We start from the raw sequence: 18,022 nt of genomic DNA on the forward strand, positions 1-18,022 counted from the left end.
ACAGGAGATCACCTGATCAACAACACGTACCCGTTCCTAGAAAATCGTACGTGGCAACCGTTCATGAGGAGGATACTAAACCCTGAACCAAACTTACCTAGACCCGGGTTCGCACCCCCATGCAGGACCCCCCCCCCCTCCAATCGGGCCTGATCACAACACGGGTTTCAGGCTACGACCCTGCCAACTTCCCACTTTGAGTGGGGTACAACTTGATTCAAGAATTTAGGTCAACCAAGTTATATGCCAGCATGTGACTAGTATGTTCAAAGCTTGATCCAAGGTCAAATATACTATAGATCCTTATTTCTTTCCTTTTAGAAGTGAGGATAGAGCCGGAACTCCTTTTCTGCCATGTACTCAACGACTAACCCTGACTTGTACTCAACTAAGCGCATTTAAGAGAAACCTTGTTTGACTATCTTGGTTTGATGGCATTAAGAGTACTGAAACTAAGTATTGATTATGGTTAAGGGTCTTTCTGAGTAGGTGGCAAAGGTGTCCTTAGTTCAAGGAAGGTATACATGCATCAAATAGGTTGATCACTTAACTTCTAGACCTAAGCATTCATATGCATTAGCATGAAATATTAAAGTAAGTTATAGCAAATTAGTAGGCGTAGATGCTCCGATGCTTGTCTTGCTCTAATTTGGAAGGTAAAGTTTCAACTTGGAGTTTCTGCACAAGCTCTATCTTGATCAACTTCCTTTATCCTCTTCTGAATCCTGGGATGATGGCTCGACGAACTCAACTTATACGACCTCAACTCCAGGTTTTAAGTTAAAATCCTTATGATATCGTTATGATATGCGGAGTCAGTGTATGCAAAACGTTTTAGAAATGAATCACAACTTTCCTTCTCGATAAATTTGCAATCTAACACCTAAATACCCTTCTAAAAACCCTAACACATTATTATCCTAATTAATTAAACCTTAAATCAATTTTAAACCATTATCTAAGGTTAAATTTAATTATTCTATACTAAGAAAACCCTAATTTCCTATGTACTATTATTCTTAAATATTTCTACTAATTGGTTAAAGTTTATCCATATTATATTATTATATTAAATAAGGATTTAAGTATTTATATAAACCCCTTAAGAGTAAGTAAATTAATTAAATAAAAATCCTTAGTATTAACCTAGGGCTTTAATATTTTAATGCATAAAGTAAAATCAAACAAGCCTAAAAAAATTGTTTGCACTATTTTTGGATATTGCTATAATTTATAGGGAATTAAACAAGTTGGAAAACATTAAAAACTAAATCTAAACCAGAACCGTTTTCCCTTCGCAACTGCCCCTACCCGACCGGAACGCCGGCGGCGGCGTTGGCAAGTGGCCTGGCCTACGGCGGCCGGTTACACCGGTCTCTCCCCTCGCTGGCCAACGGCCTGGGGAGCGCCACCACACCCCGCGACACGAGCTACGACCCACAGCTTGCCCTTGGAACCGCCGGAGCAGGGAGCTCCACGGCGACCCCCTCCACGGACATGGCACGCCATGGTGGCGCGCGCATTCCGGCCGCCTTGGGCGCGGAACCACATGTACAGAGACCTTGGCGCGGGCTTCACACCACCACGCTACCCCTAGACCACCCAGACTGCCCCCTCAAAGGCCCAAAGGACCCGGCTTACCGGTGCACGGCACAGCTCAGCTCGACGGCGGGGCGACCCAAGAAGAAGGATGCCCGTTGAAGTCAGGGCTCCGGTGGTGGAATCAACTTGGAAACGGCTCAAATGGATTGTTGATGATCCTTTCCGTCTGTTTGTGCAAGTAATCGAGCAGCGATTAAGCGATGGTGACGAAATTTGGCCGGCAAGAAGAACTTGGCTAAAGGGGGATGAACTGACAGAGAGGGGAGATGAACTGGCGCAGGGGAGGTTTTTATTCAAATCCCTGCCGCCTCTGGGTCCTCCACGTCATGCTTGCCTGTTTGCTGCTGGCGCAGCTGCTAATTGACGCGTGGCTTGCCTCAATCTTTGCTGCCAAGTTCATTGGCCCGTCGAGGATGGATAAGATCAGGCTCGGCTCTGTACTGCCCTGTTTTGCCTCTGTTCTTCTCTTCTCTGAACCCGAAAATTGTAGCCTTCGAATCTCCAAATTTATTTACTAAACATTGAAATCAGCCAAAACCAAAGTTGTATCCATGATATTTTTCTACAACTTTTGTTTCAGTTTCTTCTTCAAATTCAGTCTCGAAAATAGTTAAAAATTGCTCTGAACCTTGCTGTATGCCTCTGTTTCAGTCTGAACTATTCTGAACCTGAACTTTGCGGTCCATTTATCTCCAAAATTTGCTACTGAACTTAAAAATCACCCAAAAGTAAATTTGTATATATCTGACATTTCCCTGCAACATTTTTTTTCAGGCACATTTGCTGATTCGACCTCTAACCCCTCCAAAAACTGCTCTGAACTGGTCGGGTTCAGACAAAACCCAGAATTTTTCAGCTAACTTACTTAAATCTGTCAGATTTGCATTAAATTATCTCAAAAATTCATTACTAAACTTCAAAATATTCGAACAATAAAGTTTTTTATGGAACATTTCTCTACACTTTTTGTATTAGACAATTTCTCTGATTTCGCTTTAATCCTGTTGAAATTTAGCTCTGAACATTAGAACTTTAACTGATATTCAGAGTTTCAGCTATCTCATTCAAATTGGCTGACTTTGAATACAACTTTGGAAGTCTTTATGAATGTTTCAATGAAACAAAATGGCACATTTGTGTAGTAAAAACAACCATATACACAGTGAGGTACTTTTTGTCCAACTTGTTTACATGAAATCTCACTTTATTTGAATCCAAAGTTGCTCTTTCATCACTTTTTCCAGACTTGGCAGTTTTCCAAGTCCTCAGCTAGAACAGCCCTTTGTCCAAACTTTGGGGCTTTTAATAATTCCAAAAAATCTCCCAATTGCCTCAAGCTTGAGCCCATTCCAAAGTACATACATTGTACTAACTTTTTCATGCTTACCAACATTGACTTATTCAACAAAATTTCAAACTAATAGCTGTTGAATATGGCTAATCAGCCATTTCTATTATTTCACGTGACTCTTTGAATTCAAACTCTTTCTCATTGAATTTGGATTTCAAACTTCAAGTTTGACTTCCTGTGACTTTCTCTGCTGTTTGAAACTCTTCAGAGAGTTTGAAATTCATACTTCCAAACTTTTTTAAATTTGGACGAATTTTGACCAAATCTGACCTCTTTTCTTTTCCTTTTCTTTTTTCCTTTTCATCTCATTAAACCTAGTTACTTAGATTTAACCCTTGCTCAGTAATAAGTGGGTTTTCACAATTTTCTTCTAGGATTTGCTCTTCTTGAGCCTTTAATTTTCTTTCAGGATTATTATCTACCTTAGACCTTCAATATTTTGTAGAGATCGAATTTATATCTATTTTCATTTTTATCCTTCAAGGAAATTATGAGTCCTTCAAGGACCTCTTCTCATGGATTTTCATAATCCATTAATTAACTTCATAATATTTGTTTCGTTCACTCATACCGTTTACTAGATATGTACCAGAATATTTATTCATACGTAATAAGAGTTTAATAGTCTTCTGAGTGACATATGAACCATTGCATTTTACCATATAATTCTTCCATAATAACTCATCAAATTTAAACTTCTAGGTAAAAATATTTTCTTCATGGTTTAACCTCAATTGCATTCTTTCATTGACCAGATATATAAGTGCTTCGTGCGACTCTGCCATGGACTTTGTTACTGAATTAATTTCTTGTTAGAGAAATATTTGCAATGATAGAGATAATGTTATCGATATTCATTCATTTCTCCCATAATATTATTGTATAATCAACTACTATCTGCTATACCAACACAGAAAATATTACGCGCACTTTATAGTGTAAGGCATTCATCTTTATGATGGACATTTATTAGTTTGTGAGGTATTTAACCTTAACAGTCTTTTTTCCAAAATTTGCGAAGATTCAATTTAGTTTGTTTTGACATGTTCATCGGATCTAAGACCAAAAGGTGTCCCTGTATATTTTCAAATCAGCGATCAAGTCATTTGCCATAGTATAGTCACTATACCATTAAATCCTAGGATATATCACACATAGCGTTGTGTTTACTACAAGTAAACTTAACTTCTGGTTAATAACTTCAAGTTGTTTCTCCTGATTTATGGCTTCCCATTTGTGAGTATTCATGATGTCCATATTCTCACTAGGAGTCCTTCAGCGGGCTGCTAGTTTTTGTAAAGGTCTTGTAGTGTACCTTATAGTCATACATCGAAAGTGTGATGATAGTGCCTGGTCAGTACTACATGATGAGTAACACAACTTGTGGATAAAGTGTGCGACTTCTGCAGAGTGTAAAACTGATATATCAACCATGCTCATGGTTAAGAGCGGCATGGACCCTCGCATAACAACTTAATTGAAACCTATACTTTAATTTACATGTCGGTCATACTTAGGGGAATGAAACATTTACTGGTCATTCTAAGCAATACAATTATCTATGAATTAGAAAAGTTATGCGCAGAGCTACACGCTTAGTCATTACAGAGAGACCATGGCTATGAACCAACTTGCCTGTTGGTTTGTCCATCAATCTGATAGGATGAGACTCCAAACCAACAATCTGACAGAGTTAGGGATATGCTTATAATATTTCTCAACTTTATCCACATTCTTCATATGCCTCTATGACCCAAATTTCTCTCCTTTTTCATACAAGAATAGCATTTCAAGCATGATCTACGAATCATTTCAAATGTTCCACAGATTTGAATTATACTGCTAGATATGTTAAAAAAAAACACTTGAAGATTGTTGTAAAACGTTGGATCCTCTCTCTCACGCCTCTCATGATAAGCACAAAAACAAAGTAGAAGACAAAAGTATGAGGGAATGTTTCTTATTCTCTGAAGGTCGATGATTTACAATGAAGACTTCACTCGTATATATCATACGTTCCTTTTACTTTACTTTCAACTTTAGGGATTTTTTTTTTGCTATCTTCTTACATAACCACCTAAGGTTCCAACAAAAAATAAAATCTTTAATTAACTGAAGGAAATAAATTATTTCACTGAAATAAGAAGTCCCATAGAGCAGAGACTCGTCACTTCAATTAGTCCCCATGTTCTTCAAATGGACCTTTTAACCGTTGAGAGAGTTACCCATTGCGGTATATATATGAGGGATACCCAGTAAAGGTTACAAGTAAACCAGATATGGAGATGGCAACTAAAGTTGTTGTTTACATGTTTATAGAATTTCAAGATTACAATGGATCTATGAAAAGCATGTCTAGTATTTTTGAAAAAAAAAAAGTGTTTCCGGCCTCTAGGACCACATACAGTCAAGTTGTTACATCTACTCAGCACAAACGCTGATCACAAATTAAAGGGAAACGAGTACGCGTGAAAAGGGAATAATCAAAACCAGAGTCTAGTATTGCTTCTCCAGTTGCAAGTCTAAGTATATATCAACCTGTGTCGAGACTACGTAGCAACTTATTGACATGGAGGGCGGATCACATTGGATTGGGATCTGCGTTGAAACAAGAACGGGGCGTGTGGATTAGAAATGAAACATTAGGATCGAATGTTTGAAAACACACACATACACAAATACAAATCCAACGTTTGTTTGATATTAACGAAGAAACTAAAACACTAAATATGTCTGGTCTAGTTCATTTATCACTAGTACTTCCTTTTTGAAATAAAACAGGCCGGAGAGGCAAAAATGGAACGAAAACTTGAGGCCGCGAGTGAAGCCTGGTCCGAAAATAGCGAGTTGCCAGGTGACCATGCCACAAACATAGCAGCGAGGAGCCCGTCAGCAGCAGGTATATATAGGCCGGAGCCATCATCTATCGAGCAATGCAAGACACAAAGTTTCCTGGCAAAATGGCCTTTCCCAACAGCACCATGCTGAGAGCCCTCTTCCTCCTGGTGCTTGTCTGCGCTGCGCATGCTGGCGGGAAGGCGAAGGAGAGCTCCTCCGCTCCGGCCGAGGGTGGTGGTGGGTCCTGTGACGGCGGGACATGCGACATCACCAAGATGGGCGCGACTGCCGGCGGCAAGACGGACAGCACCAAGGCTGTACAGGAGGCATGGACGTCGGCGTGTGGCGGCACCGGAAAGCAGAAGATTATGATCCCCAAGGGCGACTTCCTGGTCGGGCCGCTCAACTTCACGGGCCCATGCAAGGGTGACGTGACCATCCAGCTGGACGGCAACCTGCTTGCATCCACGGACCTGAGCCAGTACAAGGCCAACTGGATCGAGATCATGCGCGTGGACAACCTGGTGATCACCGGCAAGGGCACGCTCGACGGGCAGGGGCCCGCTGTGTGGAGCAAGAACTCATGCGCCAAGAAGTACGACTGCAAGATCCTTCCCAACTCGCTGGTTCTGGACTTCGTGAACAACGGCGAGGTGTCCGGCATCACGCTGCTCAACTCCAAGTTCTTCCACATGAACATGTTCCAGTGCAAGGACATAGTGATCAAGGACGTGACGGTCACGGCGCCAGGGGACAGCCCCAACACGGATGGCATCCACATGGGCGACTCCTCCGGGGTCAGCATCACCAACACGGTCATCGGTGTCGGCGACGACTGCATCTCCATCGGCCCGGGTACCACCAAGGTCAACATCACCGGCGTCACCTGCGGCCCGGGTCACGGCATCAGCATCGGCAGCCTTGGCCGGTACAAGGACGAGAAGGACGTGACGGACATCACGGTGAAGGACTGCACTCTCAAGAAGTCGACCAACGGCGTCCGGATCAAGGCGTATGAGGACGCCAAGTCGGTGCTCACGGCCTCCAAGATCCACTATGAGAACATCAAGATGGAGGACGCAGCGAACCCCATCATCATCGATATGAAGTACTGCCCCAACAAGATTTGCACCGCAAGCGGAGGCTCCAAGGTCACCGTCAAGGACGTGTCCTTTAAGAACATCACCGGTACGTCCTCCACACCCGAGGCCGTCAGCCTACTCTGCACCGACAAGATCCCATGCAGCGGAGTCACCATGGACAATGTCAATATCGAGTACAGCGGCAAAAACAACAAGACCATGGCCGTCTGCAAAAACGCCAAGGGTAGCACCACGGGCTGCCTCAAGGAGCTTGCCTGCCTCTGAGCGATCCAGGCTATTTATTTCGTTCCCTCCTCCGTTGCCATCCATTGATATGATGGCAAGTACTACCACAACTACATTTTATATTCTTTGATTTCTCTCGGGAGTTAGTAGACATAGAATAACAATTTGTGCGCGACCCTAAAAATGCTTGTAAAGCACTGAGATGATGTATATTCCATGTATGTATTTATATACTCGAGCCCGAGTCATGCTGTTTTTTTTTGTTTTCCCACTCTTTAAGCTATTAGACATAATACTATGTACTAGAGTCGTCAAATAATGGATGCGACCACATTCTACAAGAAGTTCTTGGCATATTATTTCCGGGTTCTCTTGAGAAGGTTCTCTTGAGAAGTATTGCTTAGTATATTTTGACTTATATTGCGAGTGTTAAGTATTGGGGGACATCTGGCACCCGAATTTTTCACTGTAACCATTGACACGAGTGTTAAAAGGAATTGTAACTCCTTTGTAAAGTTATTCTAGTTCCAATGTAAAAAATATTTTTTTGCGGGTCCAATGTAAAAACATCATGCGTCAATAAGAGAATTTAAACACATGATTCCTTTTCTACCTTATATGCGTTATGCGTTCTATCATCCCTAGTGCACAAATCTAAGGTGTAAAAGTTCAGGTATTAGAGCTCTGTAAAACGCTAAAAAATTATCCAGCAATAGCTCAAATTTTGGAGTCCTTAAAGACCAGATGGGGGCTGCCTCCATTTCCTGAGGCCCCTAAAAGTGATTCCAACTCTAGCTATAGGCCACATTTCTAAGGCCTCCTCCAATGGTGCCAAGTCAGCTAGCTTATAGAACTAAAATATAATATTTTATCTAGATGGAAGATAGAGAAAGAGAGGAAAGAGAAGAACTACCTCTTGATCAAGAGATAGTCGCATACATGTATTCCAAAAGTATGGCTGATATGTAGGTCCACCTATACCTTAAGTTGTGTGCTAAGGTTAGAAAATTAAAAAAATAATCTCTTATGCTATCTCTTAATTGCTATGAGCTAGCAGTTGGCTCAACCTTTGAAGGAGGCATAAGGAAATGATATGACATCATATCATTTTCAGGTTCTCTTGAGACATGTTACTTAGAATATTTTAACTTATGTTCTAAGCAATATTTCTCGATCCGTAAATATCATAGGTCTCCTTATCTGAATCCCCTTCTTCTACCAGTTCCATAGCTTGTAGGAATTTGGTGCAGTCGGACTCCTTAGTTTCTTATTTCCCATCAAACCAAGCACATTGCTTTAGTTGTTGTCTTATGATTTTCGCGTTCTCCTGAGAAATATTACTTAGAATATTTTAGCTTATATCGAAGACGCCTCTAGCACCCGAGTTTTGATCACCATTATCATTACTGAAAAGATTAGACAGAAAGAGGTAATTGCAGCTCCTAGTATGTAGAGTAATTCTAATTCAAATATAAAATGCATGTGCCAAAGAGCCAATTAAAAGCATTATTTATTTTAAATATTATCTTTGGAAGGAATTGGTAAAAACTCCTTTTGCCAATCAGGAAACACACACGTTGCAACTTGCATGTTCTTTCTTCAAACGGCGCTTTTTACATGACAGCCTCGATCGGATTATTTCCTACCTACTTGGACCAACCGCTAGCAGACTCGTGATGCCGAGACAAATCAGCCATGAAACAAGGCAAAGACAAGGTGCTCATGGCAAGAGCAGCTCCCTAGCAGACAGCACTACACAATTATCTAAAAAAATTCCCTCAAAAATGCATGATTTATTCATGCCTTTTATATGAACTTTGTGAACATTTGCCATTATGAAAACTTGGTCACACGCTGGAATGCCTTTCTTCCCTTTTCTAATTCATTTATTCATTTTCCACTTCTTTTCTCATCCAAACGGCCTAAATTACCCCTGCGCTAGGATTGAAGAGCAGCGGAAGAGCGGCACCTAGTCCCGGCACCATGGCCGCGCCCGCATGCACTGACCGCCGCGAGCGCTGTGCCAAGCTGCCTCCGCCTCCTTCCGCCGTGATGGCGTCGTCGCTTGTGCCACGCAGCAGGGCAGAGTATGGCCGGACAGGTTGCACGCCTCGGCCATCCAATTAGTGCGGGAAGGACAAGGAGTTCCACGAACGAGTTTTGCAAACCATGGGAGAAGGCTCTCCGTGCTACAGTAGAGAAGCCTGCCGCGAGCGAGTTCTCGGACGCCTTGGAGCCCTCGCGTCTCGTAGAGGGAATGTCGGCGAGGTCTTAGGCCGGAATCTCCGCCGGGAGAGGACCTCCGCCGACCGCCGGCTTCTCTTGTGCAGAGGAGACGAAGTAGGATTGTAAGATCAGCCCAGTCCCAGGGGCATTGTAGTCGGTTCATATAAAAATAGTTGGCAAAAATGAGGAAATAATTTAGAAATATTCAAAATGGCATTATGGCATATTGTTTAGTTTTAGGCGTGTTTGGATCCGAAGACTAAACTTTAGTCCATGTAACATCCAAAGTTCTTCCACGTCACGGTGGCCGGCAGCCACGGCGTGCGCATCCACCGCGTCAGCATCCAGGCGCCGCGCGACAGCCCCAACACGGACGGCGTGCACATCCAGGGCTCCTCCGACGTCCGCTTCACCGACTCCGCCGTGGCCACGGGCGACGACTGCGTCTCCGTCGGCCCCGGCACCTCCGACGTGCTGGTGTCCGGGGTGACCTGCGGCCCCGGGCACGGCATCAGCGTCGGCAGCCTCGGCAGGTACCCCGGCGAGGAGGACGTCCGGCGGCTGCGCGTTGCCAACTGCACCATCGCCGGCACGTCCAACGGCGTGCGCATCAAGACGTGGCGCGGCGGGTCCCGGCCCACCTCCGTGTCCGGGCTCGTCTTCGAGGACATCGTCATGCGCAAGGTCCGCAACCCCATCATCATCGACCAGGAATACTGCCCCTACGCCTCCTGCCGCCGCGAATCGGTCAGAGCAAAACTAACTGAATCTCTTGCCGGTCCATCGATGCAAGCAGCAAGCTGCTGGAGCTATCACGAGACGCTCACGGTTTCGATCGCCGGTGTGCCCGTGCGTGCAGGAGCAGCGCCCGTCGGCGGTGAGGATAAGCGACGTCAAGTTCAGGAACATCCGCGGCGTGTCGGCGACGCAGGTGGCGGTGAAGCTGTCGTGCAGCGAGGCGAGCCCGTGCCGGGGGCTGGAGCTCAGGGACATCGACCTGCGGTACGTCAGGCGCGGGGTCGCCACCCAGTCGCAGTGCGCGCACGTCGCCGGCGGCGTGGTCGGCGGCACGCTCGTCCCTCCCTCCTGCATATGAAGGCTGCCGCCTGCTGAATGCTCTGGATCCAAGAACTGAGACAGGGCGAATTTTTGCTCGAATAGTAGTTCGTAATTGGTAGCATAGCCACTAGCCAGAACACCGCTGTACTGTAAGCTCTAATCAGAATTCGTTAAATTTCTTGACCCAGAAAGAAAGAAAGCTCATCAATTTTCTGACGGCCAGGATGCCTATGAGGCTATGATCCACTGAATGGCACAGTAAACCGTACAGGCTTCAGGGATCTGAATCCCCTTGGTCTGATAGGGTAAAATTAGCGCACATTAATTTTTAGAACTAAAATTAGCATACGGTCTTCTTGAAGAAAAAAAAAGTAGCATTCTTCAGTCACTAGGATCTACGGCCTGATTCCATGGTGTCCAATGCTTGGCTACTCGTTCTCATCTCCGTTCCAGCACGTCCTGGAGAAGAGTCGAGCGTCAGTGACAGGTGCCGACTCGAGCTGGCTGCCGACTGGACTTCGATCTCGCCCTCGAGGGTAAGCATGTGCTCGAAGTAGGAATGAGGCCAGAATCCTGAAACCCAACCGGCAACAGCATCAGTTGTCTAATAAGTGTCCATTCAGAGGATGAAACGTGAGATGATAACATTGTAATGTTCAGACAAGGATGGCAAGAAGGTAGATCAGAGCAAACAAAGGTGCTTCGGTCTGACAAGAAAGAGTGTTGTGGTGTGCTGAATCTGAATGCGACTGTGCACCTACGCTGCCGGCAGGAGGGTCATACCTTGTTCACCGGAGGGTGGTGGGAAGAACTGTAGGTAGCAGAAGGACGCGACCACCAATCCTGCAGGAGCAGAATTACAGGGAGCGGAGCGTGACAGACTGACAGTGCGATCTTCAGAGACCGGAAGAGAGCTTGGCAACGACAGATGATGGGAGGCAATGCGATTCAGTGGGCACACGTACCGAGGACTCCGGCGGTGAACACGTCCTGCCAGTGGTGCCAGTAGTCGTCCACCCGCGACACCGCCACCATGGCCGCGAGGAGCAGCGGCATGGCGACGATGCAGAGCTTGGCGACGTGGCCTCCCCGGTCGAACGCCTTGATCTTGCCGGCCAGGTACCACGACAGGAAGCCCAGCCCGGCGAACGACCCTGCAATGCCAATGAGGCCAGTGCTCAGTGTTGGACGGAATGCAGGAAACGGAGATGGCCTCCAGAACTCTTGAGTGATGGATGTGACTTACATGAAGTGTGGCCGCTTGGGAAGCTCTTGTACCCTTCTTTGATCACGCCCGGGTCTCCATGGCAGATGACCTCTCTGGTGACGTTGTCGTACCTCTGAAGAAGACTCATCGCGTTTAGAGAACTGTCAGGCTTAGCTCTGAACAAGGCAAGCAGCTACAGAGTACAGAACTCTGAAGTTCAGGACTTTGAGGCTTGAGCAAACAAGCGGGTGAGCTCACCGGCAGTCCGTCAGGAAAGCAGCGCCAAAAGAAGTTGGGGCGCGGCCGGCCGACACCGTCCTTGATGGCGTCGGTCAGGATGGCGGTTATAAGCACGGAGAACAGAAGCCCTGCTCGTGCTCGGTCACAACAGCGTGTCAGCAAGACATCAACTAAGCCAAATGCCAGTGCACACCAGGCACAGCTGCAGAACACGAACAAGAATGGCAGGTGCAAGAAAACTTGCCGAGGATGGCGTGGTGCAGGTCGTACACGTTCCTCCTCCTCACGTATATCCCGGCGACGATGGCCATCGGCGCAAAGACGGCGAGCACCTACAGAGAGAACCAGCAAGGTTCAAACCCAACAGGGAAACGCAGACGCGTACCTCGTTGGTTCACGCGCGCACGCACGCGTCGCACCGGCACGGCCCAGACGGGCACGGTGTTGTCCTTGAGCGGGTACCGGAGGTCGGCCACCATGTCTTCTCCGACAAACCGGTGGAAGGGCTCGATGGCATTGAGCGCGCCGTCGAGGGCGACGAGGACGGCCAGCACGACCCAGTCGAGCAGGTGCAGCCTCGCGACCCTGGTCCCGTGGGTCTTCAGGTAGAGGCGCGGCGCTCCCGGACGGGCGGCGGCCACCGGCGGCAGCGGCGGCGGCATCGGGCTGCGGGACAGCCGACGACGGAGAGGACGGGGACGAGATCTGAATCAGTCTGCGCGCAGGTTTCCTGTCAAGAAGCCATGGATGGAGCACGGGAAGGGATTGCAAATGCCAAATGCGAATGATGCGAAATAAACACGAAGGCTAGCTCGTGGAGGTCGCAGCCGCAGCGAGGTGTCGGTTCCAAGTTCGAACTTGCCCTGGAGCTCAGGTCAGGAGTGCTGGAACGGGCGCGTGACTCTAGAATCTCTGCAACTTGTTCGTCGTCTCAGGAGAAGCGAGGGGGCACTTTTCATGTGACCTCAACCTCGGGAGTCCACCAAAATAAGTGGCGCTCTCTGACAAATGCGCGTGCTGAAGACCATTTTCTTTCTTTTTGTCTGCTCCCATGCATCGTCTCTTCAAATCTTAACGAGCAAGGAAGGACGGTAGGGAGTTCCGACAACATGGACACCCATCCAAGATCACCAAGGAAACACACATAGCCTACATGGCAGCATGTGAATGGAATAATCACAAGACTCTCGGAGCCATAGGATCAGAATCCGCCCGTCCATTTCTTTTCCTTCTACCTGATCCTTTCTTCCCATACAAACTTTGACTCCCCTGAGCAGCCTCACCTCCATCGTCTCTATATCAATCTCAGTACACAGTTTCATGTACTATTATCAAAACTGAAAACTAGATAACTCTACATGCTGAGTGTCACGAGCATGAAACTCCTATTCCATCTAATGAAACCCCCTCCTTCTCTCTTCTTACCATGTTAGCAAGATTGATGATGTGGCATAGAATTTAATGCAATAAAACTTCCAGCAAGATTGGCCGGGGCAGACGCTATGATACCCAATGTTATTCTAGACGCTAAACAGTAAATAGTCAGTCACCCTTTGTTTACCGCTTAAATCGGGCGTTTAAACAGAATTAAACGGTCTAAACAGTTTTGTACTGTATTTGCTAAAATTTACATATTTATGCATTAAAAAAATCCAATACTCAAATAAGATCACATATTTGTGTAGGTAAAACAATCAAATATTCTAATAAAATACTTATTTATGCATGTAACAAATCAAATATATATATATTTATGCGTATAAAAATTTAAGTATACATATTGATGCAGGTAACAAATTAAGTATATATATTATATACATACAAAAATCAAGTTTATGCATGTTCTAATGCCTAAACGGCTTGTTTAGGCCGTCCAGACCCGTTTCAGAACGTTCCGTGTAGCCCGTTTAGATTTTCTTTCTGTTTTTAACCGTTCGCCGTTTAGCCGACCGTTTAGGACCTAAACAAAACAGATACCCTTCGTTTACCGTTTAGTTTAATTTCCATTTAGATGGCTTTTTGGGTCGTTTAGGCGAACACTAATGATACCTCCACCCTAGCAGCACCCATCCGGCGATGCAACGCCGCGCACGTTTGCAAAACGTGTTTATCATCTTCCCTTCTTTTTTTCTACAAACAGGATTAGATTTGAGCTTCAAATATTGCATGGAATAAGTAGCGTCTGCAATGAAGGCATACTTGGTAGTAACTCCTGTAAAAATAATAATACAACCGAAAAGAGATAACTGAGCAACAGGCCAACAAGGGCCAACGGCCCAAGCCCAATGCAACAACTCAAGTAGTTTCTTATTCTTTCATTCAAGATCCTTTAGATGAGCTAGTGATTAGTGAATTAGCTTGCTTGTTTTTGTTTGAGCTGTGTCCCTTATGTTCTTTTCATCTATTGTATACACGTGCATCAAAGTGGTTTAGACATCTTGTTAATAAGATCCAAGCCATATCTTACGCAAGTGAGTCTAAAAAAATACGATCTAGTTACTAAAAGCAAAAGAACAAATAAAAATTGTGTTGTTCAAGTAAATATTACCAAATAGCCCTGCCAAACAGGCGTGGAGTTCGCACCATTTGCAAAAAAAGCATGAACGCACATGTTTCACATCAGAGTTAAACTATTTTAACCATAAATTAGGAAATAGGAGGTATTCTCATGCCAACAGTCCATCTCTATCTCTTTGTGTGTTTGAGTGTAGACCCACGTATATCAAAATTGATATTGTGCGAAAAAGAAAATATATAACTCTTTTGATAAATCGTGCAGCTATAATGGTAATAAATGTGTAAGAAAATATTTTGCGTATAAACTTAAGTTTGTAGTTTTTCCTATTTATTTATTACACATTGTTACCAAAGATAGATGTATTACTTTTAGATATGTGAAGCCAATTTCCACGTAGACATTGAATTTTGAATAATTTTTTGGTGAGGCGAACTGCGAACACCATATCCACAAACATATCATGGGTACACTTTGAAACTATCTATTATGCTTTTAATCAATATATTGCATATCCACGTGCTTACAACGAAAAAGATTAAAGTCAAAAGATAAAAAGAAAACGTGCTAGAATCCCTCGGATTTAAGTTTTTTTCCCAGTGGATTGTCTATTGCATCCAACTACACACTCGACCAGTTTAAATCTATTTATTTTTCCAACGGTACCATGATCGAACCATTTATACCCGTGAAAGTGTGGACACGGCGCCCACACTCAAACCGAGCCTGTTTCCCACCATCAGTCCCTCAGCCGTTAGCCCGTTACGGAGGGGGAACAGCCAGTTAGCCACTAAAACAGACAACTATTTACACGCACTGCCACACGCAAAAACACAAATAATTTGACGGTACGAAACCCCCGGGCCACTGCCTCCTCAACCCTAAACCCTCTGTCTCCCTCTCTCGGCAGCGGCGCCGCCCTCCGCTCTCCGGCCGGGCCCCCTGTCCCTCTCGCCCGCCCACGTCCCTCCGGCGGGCCCCTGCGTAAGCCCGCCGCCTCCGCCGCCACTACCTCCCTCAATCCCGACGCCTCTGCCTCCGACTCGAAAGCGCCGCCGCTGCTCTCCCCGCGCCACGTCGCCGGTCTCCCGGGTCGACAGGAAGCCGCCTGCGCCGTCGCCATCGCGTCCCTCGGCTCGCTGCGGTGCCTCCTCCGGAAGACGCTCCGGCTGCCGTCCCTGTAGGTTTCGGCCTGCTCGTGCCCTCGGGAATCCGGCGAGGAGGAAGGGCGCACGCGCGGGGTCTGGCATGGCCGACTTGCGGGGTATTGAGGTTGGTGTCTGGCCCTCCCACTCCTGCGCTGGTTTCTTCATAATACTACAGTGGTTAAGCTCGCGGCAGCTATGATTTTCAAGTATCAGCTGGACTCACAAGTCCTTGTCATCTTCTGAGGTTCAGTTTTGTGCTCCGGGAACGATTTAGTTTCATCACAGCAGTGGAATAGCATGTTGTCGCGGTGGGCCTTGCGCTTTGATAACCTCCTAATTGGTCTCCCAGTGTGCCCTTGTCAATTCTCTAGGATAAGTTCATCTTAGGAGGCTTTCCATTCATGATTTAGTTAGGAGTGAGTGGTTTGAAACCTTTGCCAAATGGACGTGCTTGGTGATATAAAAACCTCTTCACTGCTAGGCGGTTAATTCATGTCACGTGACGTAAATCTAACGTGATGCATAGTTTTGAATCCTTACTCACAGGTGGTAAATGAAATCTTGCTTATCATAAGTCACCAAAATTTTAAAATAGAAAATTGACATTGGGATGGGGATTTTGGGTTAGGGTTTGGAGGTTTACCCTATCCTGGTGGCTGTGGCGGAAGCCTGTGCTGGCTCACCGGCCCACAGTGGTGGCAGGCGGAGGGGGCACTGGCTGCCGGGGTGGAAGCTGTCTGGTGGGTGGTAGAGGTGGTGGGGGGCGTCAGACAATTGGGCATCGAAGGGTTAGTGGAGCCAAGTGGGAGGTGGTGGCAGTGGGAGAGCTTGGGAAGACGAGTCCGGGTGGTCAGGGAGGAGAGCAGGCGCGCTCGAGGTGGGGATGGCGCCGGCGGGTCTCGCTAGCTCTTCTTCGACGCTGATGAGGCAACTGGAACCTGAGGTGGAGCGACGCAAAGGGGGACTGCGCATGCATGCAGGGCAGCGGAGTTGTGTGGAATGGAGAGCGGATAAGAAGAAGAAAGACATAAATGAAGAGGCCCGCTATCTGAAACATTGGATTTAGATTGGACGGTTAGAAAAAAGTGACTAATGTATAAATCAAATTTCAATCAACTGTTATGGAGATAGGCCTATATTTTTTTTACTAGATATGATGTGCTACCTTTTGTTACCTATGTTACATTTACATTACAGTTCGCTTAAACAGTAGCTAATATAATGAAAAACAAAGGTCTTGTCCTAGCACTTGAGTATTTGATCTGTTACTTTTGCAATTGATATAAAATTTAAGCTGTTTACATTTATCTTGTTGTTAAGCCTCTCGACCTGGTACCATATTGGTTTTAGCTGCTATTTGAAAGGTTGGTGCAGGTTCGTTCTTTTAGCTTTCAGTTTCCTGTTCACTGCATGTCGCTGCCCTTTTTTGTTCTTTACTTGCTGTAAGATTTTTTTATTTGTTTATGTCATTATAATTGAAATAGCAGGTATTGCATCATTCCAAACAATTACTGGATATTGAAAGCTGAGCAATTTTCGGAAGAAATTTTCTCATCTTTTATTCTTTTTCTGTCTTTTCCTATTATGTTGGCAGCAAATCACTTGTTTCAGTCTCTATAGACTATGAATATCACACTATGGTGTCTTGTATTTGTGCGTCTTGTACTTACCTTATAATTCAGTCTATGATGTTATATTATTTACTTCTTGAGCAGGCAGCATCAGAGGAAGTGGATTCGATCCACTTCAGCTTCTATAGTGATGATGAAATTAAGAGGATCAGTGTTAAAAAGATCACCAAGTCAGAGCGCCTTGATGCCAAAAACCATCCTGTGCCAGGTGGATTACTTGATCCTGCAATGGGACCCATCAATTTCCCTATCCAACTTCAGAAATCTTGCTCCCAGACTTGCATCTTAATTACAGTGCTGAGTCTTAAGGATCAATTTATCAGGAAGCGACACGGTGTATTTTCTTGTGTTTTGATACCAATTTCTATATTTTTTTTCAGAAATTAAATCATATGGCATTGCCTGTGCATCTTAGAACTGACTAACACCTTATTTAGCTTGCAAGATTATGACATGCTTAGATGTTGTTAAGACAAACACTGCAGATGTGAGCTCCACTTCCCGCTGGTGAAGGGAACAGCCACCATAGAATTGGTGCCCTAAATTGGTTAGACAAACCATTTTGTTGGCCAAGCGTAAACTGATTCCATTAATTATTTATTTAGATTTTGTGTCTTTTTCGTTTTTATATGGGTCAGTTGAGGCCTGGTCGGGCAAGTTTGTGAAACAGAGTGAGTATCTATACATAATTTTTGCATCCAGCAGTGGGGAGAACATAATCTGTGTTGTGGAATACGGTTGTGGTGTATCTGTTGTATAGATCTGGGCAAACAATAGAAGTGACATTATTACACGTTTTGGTAATTGAATTCAGTTTTGCTATCATTTACTGATTTGTGTTGACCCAAGGGAACATTTAAAGCAAACCTTGCGGGTG

The 18,022-nt window shown here is 45.2% G+C and overlaps 3 protein-coding genes across 3 annotated transcripts; 2 read left to right on the top strand and 1 right to left on the bottom strand.

Moving 5' to 3' along the window:
• Positions 1-5,913: 5,913 nt before the first annotated feature.
• Positions 5,914-7,172, top strand: LOC112890732 (exopolygalacturonase-like). The gene has a single exon (XM_025957582.1). It carries the CDS (start codon positions 5,914-5,916, stop codon positions 7,156-7,158), a length of 1,245 nt encoding a protein of 414 aa, XP_025813367.1. The 3' UTR covers positions 7,159-7,172.
• Positions 7,173-9,102: 1,930 nt separating this feature from the next.
• LOC112889173 (polygalacturonase-like) lies at positions 9,103-10,456 on the top strand. The gene is made up of 3 exons (XM_025955659.1): positions 9,103-9,186; positions 9,634-10,092; positions 10,205-10,456. Exons 1-3 carry the CDS (start codon positions 9,103-9,105, stop codon positions 10,439-10,441), a joined length of 780 nt encoding a protein of 259 aa, XP_025811444.1. The 3' UTR covers positions 10,442-10,456.
• Positions 10,457-10,569: 113 nt separating this feature from the next.
• Positions 10,570-12,513, bottom strand: LOC112890733 (lipid phosphate phosphatase 2-like). Its single transcript, XM_025957583.1, has 7 exons — positions 12,271-12,513; positions 12,096-12,183; positions 11,870-11,979; positions 11,651-11,744; positions 11,370-11,558; positions 11,188-11,247; positions 10,570-10,977 (listed from the first exon to the last, which is right to left on the bottom strand). The coding sequence occupies exons 1-7, from the start codon at positions 12,511-12,513 to the stop codon at positions 10,793-10,795; spliced, it is 969 nt and encodes a 322-aa protein (XP_025813368.1). The 3' UTR covers positions 10,570-10,792.
• Positions 12,514-18,022: the final 5,509 nt, after the last annotated feature.

This window comes from Panicum hallii, chromosome 4 (assembly GCF_002211085.1).
Source record: "Panicum hallii strain FIL2 chromosome 4, PHallii_v3.1, whole genome shotgun sequence".
In the NCBI taxonomy this organism is placed as follows: domain Eukaryota; kingdom Viridiplantae; phylum Streptophyta; class Magnoliopsida; order Poales; family Poaceae; genus Panicum; species Panicum hallii.

Coding starts and splice junctions, on each gene's coding strand:
- LOC112890733 (XM_025957583.1), bottom strand. CDS start 12,513: ATGCCGCCGCCGCTGCCGCCGGTGGCCGCCGCCCGTCCGGGAGCGCCG. Junction 11,248..11,369: donor GTTCACCGCCGGAGTCCTCG/GTACGTGTGCCC, acceptor CTGCTCCTGCAG/GATTGGTGGTCGCGTCCTTC. Junction 10,978..11,187: donor ACCACCCTCCGGTGAACAAG/GTATGACCCTCC, acceptor GTTGGGTTTCAG/GATTCTGGCCTCATTCCTAC.
- LOC112889173 (XM_025955659.1), top strand. CDS start 9,103: ATGGCCGCGCCCGCATGCACTGACCGCCGCGAGCGCTGTGCCAAGCTG. Junction 9,187..9,633: donor CCGTGATGGCGTCGTCGCTT/GTGCCACGCAGC, acceptor TAACATCCAAAG/TTCTTCCACGTCACGGTGGC. Junction 10,093..10,204: donor CCTCCTGCCGCCGCGAATCG/GTCAGAGCAAAA, acceptor CCGTGCGTGCAG/GAGCAGCGCCCGTCGGCGGT.
- LOC112890732 (XM_025957582.1), top strand. CDS start 5,914: ATGGCCTTTCCCAACAGCACCATGCTGAGAGCCCTCTTCCTCCTGGTG.